The sequence below is a fragment of the Trichechus manatus genome, unplaced genomic scaffold (genome assembly GCF_000243295.1).
Source record: "Trichechus manatus latirostris isolate Lorelei unplaced genomic scaffold, TriManLat1.0 scaffold00088, whole genome shotgun sequence".
Lineage (NCBI taxonomy): Eukaryota > Metazoa > Chordata > Mammalia > Sirenia > Trichechidae > Trichechus > Trichechus manatus.
The window spans coordinates 4,168,752-4,179,287 of record NW_004444024.1 but is presented as its reverse complement, the minus strand read 5'-3'; the positions used below and the strand labels follow the sequence as shown (position 1 = coordinate 4,179,287).

At 46.1% G+C, this 10,536-nt stretch overlaps 1 protein-coding gene across 1 annotated transcript; it reads left to right on the top strand.

Moving 5' to 3' along the window:
- The first annotated feature begins 4,343 nt into the window (after positions 1 to 4,343).
- KCNE3 (potassium voltage-gated channel subfamily E regulatory subunit 3) lies at positions 4,344 to 8,853 on the top strand. The gene is made up of 2 exons (XM_023736488.1): positions 4,344 to 4,648; positions 7,953 to 8,853. The coding sequence occupies exons 1-2, from the start codon at positions 4,548 to 4,550 to the stop codon at positions 8,308 to 8,310; spliced, it is 459 nt and encodes a 152-aa protein (XP_023592256.1). The 5' UTR covers positions 4,344 to 4,547; the 3' UTR covers positions 8,311 to 8,853.
- Positions 8,854 to 10,536: the final 1,683 nt, after the last annotated feature.

Sequence of the window (10,536 nt, the reverse complement as noted above, 5' to 3'; positions counted from 1 at the left end):
CAGTGAGGAGCAGTGACTTGCCCACCATCACACAGCCATACTGGAACAAAGTCTAATTCTACCAGCACCTCAGCTCTCAGCCTGCATTCTGGAGAAGGGCTTCAGGCCGGGCAAACTGAAGCCAAGCAAGAGTCATTCAGCTTCTCAGGTCCAGGAAGCAGGCGCTGTAGGGGACGGAAGGGTCGGAGCCCACAGACTAGTGAACCCGAAGGAGCTGGGCGGAGGCTCCAGAAGCCAGTCCCAGGAGAAGTGAGTGTACTAGGGAACGGGCGGGGCCGGGGGACGAGACGCCCCGGTGAAGACAAAAAGGAGCGAGCGCGCAGTTCGGCGCACAGAGGCGAGAGGGCTCAGAGCGGTACTAGGTGCCAGCTGCGTGCCGCGGCGGCGCAGTGCTCGGGCGACCCACGAGCATAGGGCGCGGCGGCCACGGGAGCAGACGGGCGCCCCCTTGGAGTGTGCCCAGAGGCAGGTAAGGAGCACTCGCGGTGTTGGGAAAGCTGAGCTGCAGCTGGGAGTAGAAATGAGGGGTCTTCCCGCCTCCCTTCCAAGTTCTTTCTGTTACACCCCTACTCCGACTACGGCGTGCTCTCCGTGAGACAGCACATCCGAGATGCCGCGCAGCTGAAATACCTAGCCTCCTCCCCAGGGCCGCGCGCGCAGGGATTCCGAAGCAGCACGCCGCAGTGGGAAGCTGAGTTCCTTGCCTTCCCTGCCTGGAAATCTTGGGGATTCGCAGACACTAGCCTCCGAACTGCATCAAAGCTCCTTCCAGTCCCACAGATATGTGAGCGAACACCTGCGTGCGAGTCCGCAGCGACTGCACAGCGGAAATGACACTCCAGAGCCTAGCACCAGTCTTTTGCTTGACCCTGGAGCCACTTGCTCCATGGAGTTGGTTTGCCCATTTCCTACTTCATTGTACCCCTCACCCCATCTGCCCCAATTCCAAGGAAAGCCTGGAGACCCCCAGAGGCATTTTCTACTGCTAGTAATATAGGTCTAGCCAGGGAGTGAGGAGACTTGGGTTTTAGTTTACAGGTTGTGTAAACTTGCCCCAGTTACCCACCCTTTGTATGCCTGTGTTTTCTTTCCCTGGGTCACCACCTGTAAAATGCGCCTCCTGGTCCTGTTGCCCCCATACTCCGGATGCCGTGAGGGGTCTTACCTAGAAAGTGAATGAGTTCAGTCCCTCTGTGAGGGCCTATGGAGAGCATCTCCTCTTAATCTCCCTCTCCTGTGCCCCACAATTTGCATATAGCAAAAGTGAGAGCCCGGGAGATGACTTGCCCAGCGTTATACCAGGAACTAGGCAGAAGTAGAATCCATGTCTTCTCACTTCTAGCCCAGGGCTGTCTCCACTTCACCTACAAAGGGGCATTGTAAATGTATAAGCTTCTCATTATCTCCTGGCATTCTGCCACTTTGTCAACTCCAAATGGAAGAGGCCCATGCTGGAGGCATGGGAACTGCTTTGAGATTTTCTTAGCTCTTTGAGATGACAACCAACAATCTTCTTTACCCCTCACTCACTCCACACTTCTCAGAACACATTCCTATCCATAAACTTAATCCTCAAAATATCTTCTAAGAGGGCAGCAAGACAAGAAACCCCATCTTACCGATAGGGAAAATGAGGCCCAGAGTGAGGAAGTGAAGTGACTTAACCAGGATATGTGGCTAGGAAGTGGAAAAATAGAGGCAAGAACCCAGATCTCTTGATTTCTACTCCAGTGTGTTCTCCGTCAAGTGCAGGACTGCAGAATGGTATCCTTGGATGGTAAGGAACTATGGGGAAAAAATCAGAAAGAGTGGGAAACAAGGAGGTCTTCTGAAGGGCATAAGTGTCCTGAGAATCAAAAAGAGTAGTAAGAACCTTCCAGTTTCTTCTGAGGTAGGACAACCAGGGATGGGGGATTGTGGCGATAAGGGCAACCGTTCTGGGTTAAGAAGGAAGAGATGGAGACCAAGAAGGAAACAGTGTAACTGGGCTGGCTGATAATTATCTCTTAAGTTTTTATAACACTTTGCAATGTATAAAACACTTTCCCATCTACTGCCTCCCTCAGTTCCCTGGTGAGATAAGCAGAGCAGAGATAATTATCCCCATCGTATAGATGAGGTACAGTTAAGCATACAGCCAAGACTGGAACCTTGAAAGGCACACTTAAAAGGCAAATTCACAGTTACTGGGAGTTGAACTGTGTGTGTGCCGCCGGTGGGTGTGTGTGGCCACACCCTCGCTAGGTATACAGGGAAGAGGTTGCAAAGCCATTGCTGGTGTTTTGGGCCAAGAATGTTTGCCCTTTGGATTGAACAGGGCTCAGGTGCAGAGAGCGTCTGGGTTTTAAAGGAGGCTTAGAATTCCTCCCATGATTCACCCCACCTCATTGAGATGGGTCCCAGTGGAATCTGTTTTTGCCCTGGTTTCTTGGCCTGTCCTTGAGGTTGCTTTTTAAGTACTGGAAATGAATGTGTATGTATGTGCTGAAGGAGGGATCGAGAAATGTATGGGGTATAGGCCCCTGCCCTCACAGAGCACACATTTGAGATTTGAGACCCATCTCAATTTCAGTATAGCTCAGTGCTCTAATAGAGCTTTGTGGGAAATGCTTTGGGAACAGACAAGAGGGAGTGACTAACTGGCTAGGGGGTGGAAAAGGTGGTGTCTCAGAAGAGTGTCTACGGAGGTGACATTTGAGATGGGTCTTGAAGGATAAGTAGGAGTTGATCAGGCGGATAAAAAGGAAAATGTCATTCCTGTCTAGGAAAACAGCCTGAGCAAAGGAAGAGGTGTGCAAGGAATGTCTGGGGAATGACCTGGAGGCTGGGCAAGTTCAAGTCAAGAACTTTTGGTGAGAACCTATTAATGTAGGGGAAATAGTAAAAACAGAGTGTGGAGGAAGAGAGAATCTGGCTTATTTGGGGGATTAGGAACAAGTCTGGAGCAGAAGGTGAATGAGAAGGAGCCATGGGAAATGAGGTTAACTCCTCCTCCAAAACTTACAACGTTCTACCGTTACTGGATCTGCCACAAGGACTGGCAGGAAAAGGCAGTAATAATGGATTTAGAGGAGTTGATGCTCCATGACAGCAGGCTGTGTTTGGTGGGATATGCTGTTCAAATGTGAAGGGATACTGCCATTTATAGTGGAAAGAGCACTTGAGCAGGGCTTCAAAGACCTGGGCTCTCCTCTGAGTTCTGCCATTTACTAGCCATGTCATCATGGACTAGTCACTTCCCCTCTCTGAGCTTTGATTTTCCCATGTACAAAATGGAGGGATTGCCTAGAATCTAGATTCTAGATGATCTTTAAAGGCCCTTTCAGTTTGGTCAGTAACTGCTAACATGTTAAAAGGAAGAATGAACAAGTCACCTCTTTGGGCCCTCAGTTTATCTCGGGGGGAATATTGGGTGTGAGTCAGGCACCTTCAGGTGGTTTCGGGGCTCAGAACCATCTTAACCCACAAGGAAAAAGTCTGCAGCCTTCTCTGTCTTATGATTTGAGGGGCTCTAGAAAGTCCCCCAAATGCCTCTCCCACCAACCTGTCCAGTCTCCATGATCTCACAACGTGGTTTGAGGATTTATGCCCTCATGGATTACTTTGCTAACTGGAACTTTATAAGACTGCATAATAAAATCCTTTCATTTTACAGATGCAGACAGAAGCTGAGGCTCAGAAGAGGGAAGTTACATGCCCAAAGTCACACAAATAGGAGCTAAACCAAGACACCTCCCTGGGTTTTCATTTCCTTCACTGTAAAATGAGGACATTTAGACTAGATAAGACTCTGAAGGTCCTTCTAGCTTCTGCTCTAAAAAATAAAAACCACCACCCCCATCTATGGATATGCCAGGCACTACATGGTGGTTTTCTCCTTTAATTCTTACAACAAAGCTATACTACAGATATTATCATTCTGTGCCCATGTTTATACCCTCTATCCAAATAGATTGACTGGTAACACATCATTTGTTTCAATGTAAAATATCAGCGCAACTGCCCACTGCCATTCTACTACTCACATCATTCCCCTCGGTCTTAAGGCCCTTTCAGCCTTTCAGAGGCTCCTGTTAATGGGCAAGAACCCTGAGAAAGGGAAGGTTTTAGGTTGCACGATTAGCTGGTTCCTGAGCAGGAATCCACATGTTAAGGTGGGGTTTCTCATGAAGTCAACCAGTTGAGACACAGTGGGCAATCAGACACCCCTTGGCCACTGCACAGTTCCTGCAGCTGCAACCCTGGGCTGGCCTGACCCAGCTGCCGCCAGAAAGGGAGGGAACGAGGGAGGAGATCAAAGCCGGCAGGGTGAGATGATTGCACAACCCTTGGGGCCTGGCCTTGGGCAAGCCACCCTGCGTTCTCAAGTTTGTTCTCTGTGTCTGGTTCCTTTTGCTTTCTCCCCTCATTTTCAGCTCTGGGTCTTCCTAGCTCCTGAAATCAAGTCTGGTACCCCAAATGTGCCTGGAGACATCCTGAAGAGGCTAAGGGGCTGAGGAGCCTTAGGGCTATGCCTACGCAGAGCCAGAGAATTTTCCTGCTGTTTGATGAGTTTTCAGATTGGGGTCGCCCTCCCTCTGCCCTGTCAGTTAAAGCCCCTTTCCAAGGATATCAAAACTGGTAACAGAGACTGCCCCAGGAAGGAAAGGTACCATTTCAATTTTTTTTTTTTTTTTTTACTGCGTATATGTGGTTAAGCATTTGGCTGCTAAGTGAAAGGTTGGCAGCTCGAACCCACCAGCTGCTCTGTGGGAGAAAGATGTGGCAGTCTGCTTCCGTAAAGATTTACAGCCTTGGAAACCCTACGGGGCAGTTCTGTTCTGTCCTACAGAGTCGCTGTGAGTCAGAATCGACTTGACGGCAATGAGTTTGGTTTTGGTTTTATATGTATTTGCTTTTCAAAAATGAAAAAAAAGTTTTTTAAAATTCTCTTTAATATAATAAAAACGTATCTTTAAAGCAACCCTTAAGGGAGGCAGGGCAGGGATGATTATCTTTTTTGACAAATGAGGAAACTAAAGCCCAAACAGGGCAAGTAACTTATTTCCCTCAAAATGGGCTCCTCCAGACACTTACGTTATCTGTCATCTATCTGTAAAACTGTCTGAGGCCCCTTCCTCCCTCGACCCTCACATTAGCCATCCTCTCCCCAAAATGCCTCTCACATCTTATATCTACCCCCCACCACCCTGTCATCCCCTCTGTCCTCTGCCTCAGTTCAGGACTCAGCATCTGATACCTGAGCTATTTAAAGACCCTTGTACCTGGCCTCCCTGTCTCAATTCTTGCTCCCTCCAGTCCACAAAGCAGCCAGTGTCCTTTCCAAAGCACAGATCTGATCATTTTATCCCGTTCCACAGCTCTTCACCACCTACAGGATAAAGTTCTAACTCTGCAGCCTGGCGCTCAAAGCCCTCTGTGATCTGGCTCCTGCCACTCTTTCCTACCCCACAGCCTACCTTATCTTTCCATGCACCTTACACTCCAACCTCTTTATGCTACTTTCCCTCCTTCAAGTATTTTATGCATTTTCCTGGTGCTGTATCTTTGCTCATCAGTTTCCTTCCTCTGTCTTCTCTACTCCTAAAAACCCTTCAAGGTCCAACTCATATACCTCCATCACTGTGAATGCTCTCTGGATCCTGATCAAATTCATTGCTTTTTTCTGTAAGCCTAGTAGCTCCTGGCTTGTCCCCTGCATTGTATTAGAGCTGGTGATGAGCCCCTGAGTGTAGTCTGAGTCTGAGCCTCACCAAGCTCTAAGCACGGGGCCTGGCCCAGAGTGGACCTCTGTAAATGATGACTGGCTAAATGATTACTTGAGCCATTAATTCCATTGTGCTGCTCCTGCTTTCCATTGGCTCACATAAGAAAAGAAGGCAAAATTTTCTTGCCTGACATTTCTCAGTGGGATAGGAGATGAGAGCCTATGCCTTCTGAATCTTACTTAACTCATTGAGGCCTTATTCTTTTCCCCTCTTCCTATCCAGACAAGATAGCATAAGTTCTAAAGGCCTTGTATGAAATACAGGCCAGTCCTGGATGATTGCTATATTATTCAGATTCTTCCCTGTAACTTTTACATTCCTAGAGCAGTTCATGAATATTTATCATGGTCAGAACTATCATCTTTTCCAGGGAAGAGCCCCTATGGTTATAATCATGTTTGTTAACTTTGGTTTGTAGACAGTTCTATGTAATGGGTTTTTCCTACCTCTCCCCCTTGAAGAAGGGCTTTGGAGCCATTCAGTAAACTCTGAGTATTTGGCCTAAGGAGAAGTTTCCAAAATGGCCACCTTTACTGGAGACTACTGAAGGAAAGAGAACACCCAGTCCAGCTGAGGGTAGTCCCTTAGACTTGGGAGAAATACACAGTGTTGCTGACCAGAGCATGTGGTCTGAGGAGACCCTTACCAATAACATGAGGACAGCCACACATTGCCCTATATATAAGTGTTGGAGGGAGAGGATGGCTGCGATGATAAAGCTTGTGGAGTAAGGTTGATGGGTTGAGAACAGTTGATGAAGGCTTTCTGAAGGAAGTGAATATGGAGCCTGTTTAAAGGGAATGCCCTATGGTTTTGCAGAGGCTGGGATATGAAGCTGTTTTTCTACATTATTCACTAAGGATCTCTGAGAGAAAGGAAAAGGAACATTTATTATCACCTGCTATGTGCCAGGCATAAAGTGACTTTGTTTTAGAAGGTAGGATAGTTGAGGTACATGATGGCCTATGTCTTTCCTCTCTGGAGCAGGTAAAACCCCAAACCTTGAGTGCTCCTTTTACTCCCCGCCCCAGGCCCAACCCTTTTCCTGTCTTCCCCAGTGCATCCAGTGGTTATTAACCTCCTGTTGCTCCCCAGCCACTTCCTTTCCAATTGAATTTCCTCAAATAGCTAGGAACACCTAGAGTCTTCAGGACATAGGATCCTTGAGAGGTCAAATGATCTAGCTTCTGGCGTCCAGGCAGGGAGAAATCTAAGCCATCCCCAAACATCTTCTAAATGGTGCCCATGGAGTAGAACAAAAAATGATGCAGAGTTCTGATGGATGCATCTTTAATGGTGCCACACAGTCCTGCTAAGAGCTGGCATGCAAGTAGAAAGAACACTGAACTGGCCATCAAAGTGGGGCTCTATCTCAACTCTATCTCTGATATTCTCTGTGATTGTAGACAAGCCACTTAATTTCTCTGGGCCTCCGTTTCCCCCTGTGCAAAATGGAAAGAAATAGACTAAATAATCCCTAAGGTCCTAGTTGGAATCAACCTGACAGCAATGGGTTTGTTTTTTGTTTTTTTTAAGGTCCTTCTAGCCTAAAGTTCTTAGGTTTATAGAATTCAAAGAAAGGAAGGATTAATATGGGTCACAATAGTCAGGGAAGGTTTATTCTACAAGCACTTACTGAGCACCTATGGGGTGCTGTCATAAGTGCTGGTATATACCAGTGACTAAAAGAGACAAAGGAGGTAGTGGTGGTTCAGCGGTGGAATTCTCGCCTTCCATGCAGGAGATCCAGGTTTGATTCCTGACAAATGCACCTTAAGCACAGCCACCACCAATCTGTCAGTGGAGGCTTGCATGTTGCTATGATGCTGAACAGGTTTCGGCAGAACTTCCAGACTAAGATGGACTAGAAAGAAAGGCCTGGCAATCTACTTCTAAAAATCAAGCAGTGAAAACCCTATGAATCACAACAGTCCTATCCCATTGTGCATGGCGTTGCCATGAATCAGGGCCCAACTCAACGATAGCTAACAGCAACGAAAGAAACATAGTCCCTGCCTTCATTGAGCTTGCATTTAGTGGAGAAGACACAAATAAGCAAGTAGTTAGAATAAACTGTGATGGTGGGACTTTAGCTGGCATCTGAAGGATGTGCAACCAGGAGTGGGAAGCTCATTCTAGGTGCAGGTAACAGAAGCCACCCTCTCTCTTTTCTCTCACCACCAGAGTATCCTCTGATTTTTACTTCACCTCAATCCCTGTTGCTATGGAGACCACCAATGGGACTGAGACATGGTACAAGAGTCTGCACGCTGTGCTGAAGGCCCTAAATGAGACTCTCCACAGCAACTTGCTCTGCCGGCCAGGGCTGGGGCCAGGGCCAGGGCCAGACAACCAGACTGAGAAACGGCAAACCAGCCTACTTGGCCGTGATGACAACTCCTACATGTACATTCTCTTCGTCATGTTCCTGTTTGCTGCCACAGTGGGCAGCCTCATTCTGGGATACACCCGCTCCCGGAAAGTGGACAAGCGCAGTGACCCCTACCATGTGTACATCAAGAACCGTGTGTCTATGATCTGAGTTTGGAGGCCGAGAATGGCACTAGATGAAGGCACTTGAGGCTTGTCTTTCTGAGGCCTCCAGAACTCAGATGGAGACCACATCAGGTCTCAGTGTCCCTATCTGTGAGATCAGTAAGAAACAGTGCTAAGGGAGGTCACCATGGGGTGAAAGGAGAGGGGCGGACAGAGTTCGGCCTTGTGGATAAGGATTTTTTCCAGGTAAAGTTAGACTTTATAAACAATGGGAGCCTTGTGAACAAACATAGAAATAGCAAAGGATAATGATCAGTGACTAATCCAGTAGTTGGGGTGTCGGGGGATAAGTCTTGGAGGAAAGAGAAGAGGAAGTTGTAGCAGAAGGAAATGAACAGGAAGATGGACTAAGGACATTTTTTTGTGTGTGTTATCTTCAACAACCATGAGAAGCAGCAATGATTATCCTATATTACAGATAGATTATATTTGCTCACAAATTTAATCTGTATTTGTTCACATTTTATATTTTTCAACACATTTAATATTTGTGATTTCACCCCCCTGTGAGGTAAGCAGGGAAACCCTGGTGGTGTAGTGGTTAAGAGCTACAGCTGCTAACCAAAAAGTCAGCAGTTTGAATCCACCAGGCACTCCTTGGAAACTCTATGGGGCAGTTCTACTCTGTCCTATAGGGTCACTGTGAGTCAGAACCAACTCGATGGCAGTGGGTTTCATGGCAGGTAAGCAAGGCAAGTGTCGTTCTACCCATTTGGGCCTAAGTGGTACCATGATTAGAACCCAGGCCTCCTGTCTCCTTGCCCAGTGCTTTCCAAAACTGTGTTCCACATAGGAGTGGATCCAGGCCTTGTGGGGCCTGATGCTTATATAATTCTGTGGAGCCTCTTTAAGAAAAATAATTTTAAAATATCTTACTTTTGTAAATATTACAAAAACATATCACCATGTTAATACGTTGCTAGGGCTTCTCCTAGGGCCTTAGGAAGGAGCCCATGCAAGTGTGGGGCTGTGAATGTTAAACCTCACTAGGTCCATAGCTCCATGGTTTACCCGCCTCTTGATCTATCATGTTACAGTGCCCTTCCCAACCCAGACCAAGAGACTTCACTACCTCCAGGACAGCCTCTTCCATTTTGATTGAGTTTTGATTGTGAGAAATTCTCCTGATACCAAGTTGAAACCTGTTTCCTTGAAGCTTCCACCCATTGCTCGTAGAAGATGACATTAAGAGAACAGAGTGTGAAATGCATGTACATGGTTCAGTGGAAAGAGAACCAGCCCTGATTCCCATAAATGTGGTGTGTGAGCTGGGGCTGGACACTTCCTCTCTTTGATCCTTTCTCCTCTTCTGTACAATGAAATAGTTAGACTTGAAAGTCTCTAAGGGCCCTACCAGTTCTGACATTTTAGGCTTCATGTATATTAGGTTGAACCATAAGAAATCGCTGTTTTTGTAGGTCAAAAACAGATAAATATCTGTAGTTTCATATGGTTCAATCTAATACATGCAATGTGGCAAGTGAAGACTTTGCAAGCCATTTGCTCCAAATCCCAGACTAGTACTTCTCATTGTTCTCTTTGTCAGATTTCAGTTTAAGGGATCTCTACAGAAAGCCCCATTGAAATGTACATATTTGTGCATAGCAAAAACTCTGAAAGAATGTTTTAATAACAGTTATCTCTGAGGAATAGAATTATGGGTGATTTTCTCTTTCAACTTTATACATTTATGTAGTATTTGATTTATTTAATCATAAGTATGTTATTTCTATAATAAGGAAAAAAACTATTTTCACTTTGAAAAAATAAAAATGAGTGCCTATATGTTTCCTGAATGGAGGATTACAAAACACTCTCTTGCTCTCATCAGCAGAGTCTTAGTTATCTAGTGCTTCTGTAACAGAAATACCACAAGCGGATGGCTTTAACAAAGAGAAATTTATTCTCTCACGGTTTAGGAGGTGTCATGGATAGAACTGTATCCCCCAAAAATATCTGTCAACTTGGCTAGGTCATGATTCCCAGTATTGTATAATTGTGTACCATTTTGTAATCTGATGTGATTTCTGTATGTGTTGTAAATTCAATCACTATTATCTGATAAAATGGATTAGTGGCAGTTATACTGATGAGGTATATAAGATTGGATAGTGTTTTAAGCCAATCTCTTTTGAGATTATAAAAGAGAAGTGAGCAGAGACACATGGGAACCTCACACCACCAAGAAAGCAGTGTTGAGAGCAGAGCGCGT

Excerpts from the sequence above, each read along its gene's own strand:
- KCNE3 (XM_023736488.1), top strand. The coding sequence starts at position 4,548 with ATGAGTTTTCAGATTGGGGTCGCCCTCCCTCTGCCCTGTCAGTTAAAG. Across the intron at positions 4,649-7,952 it reads GACTGCCCCAGGAAGGAAAG|AGTATCCTCTGATTTTTACT; the intron begins GTACCATTTCAA and ends TCTCACCACCAG.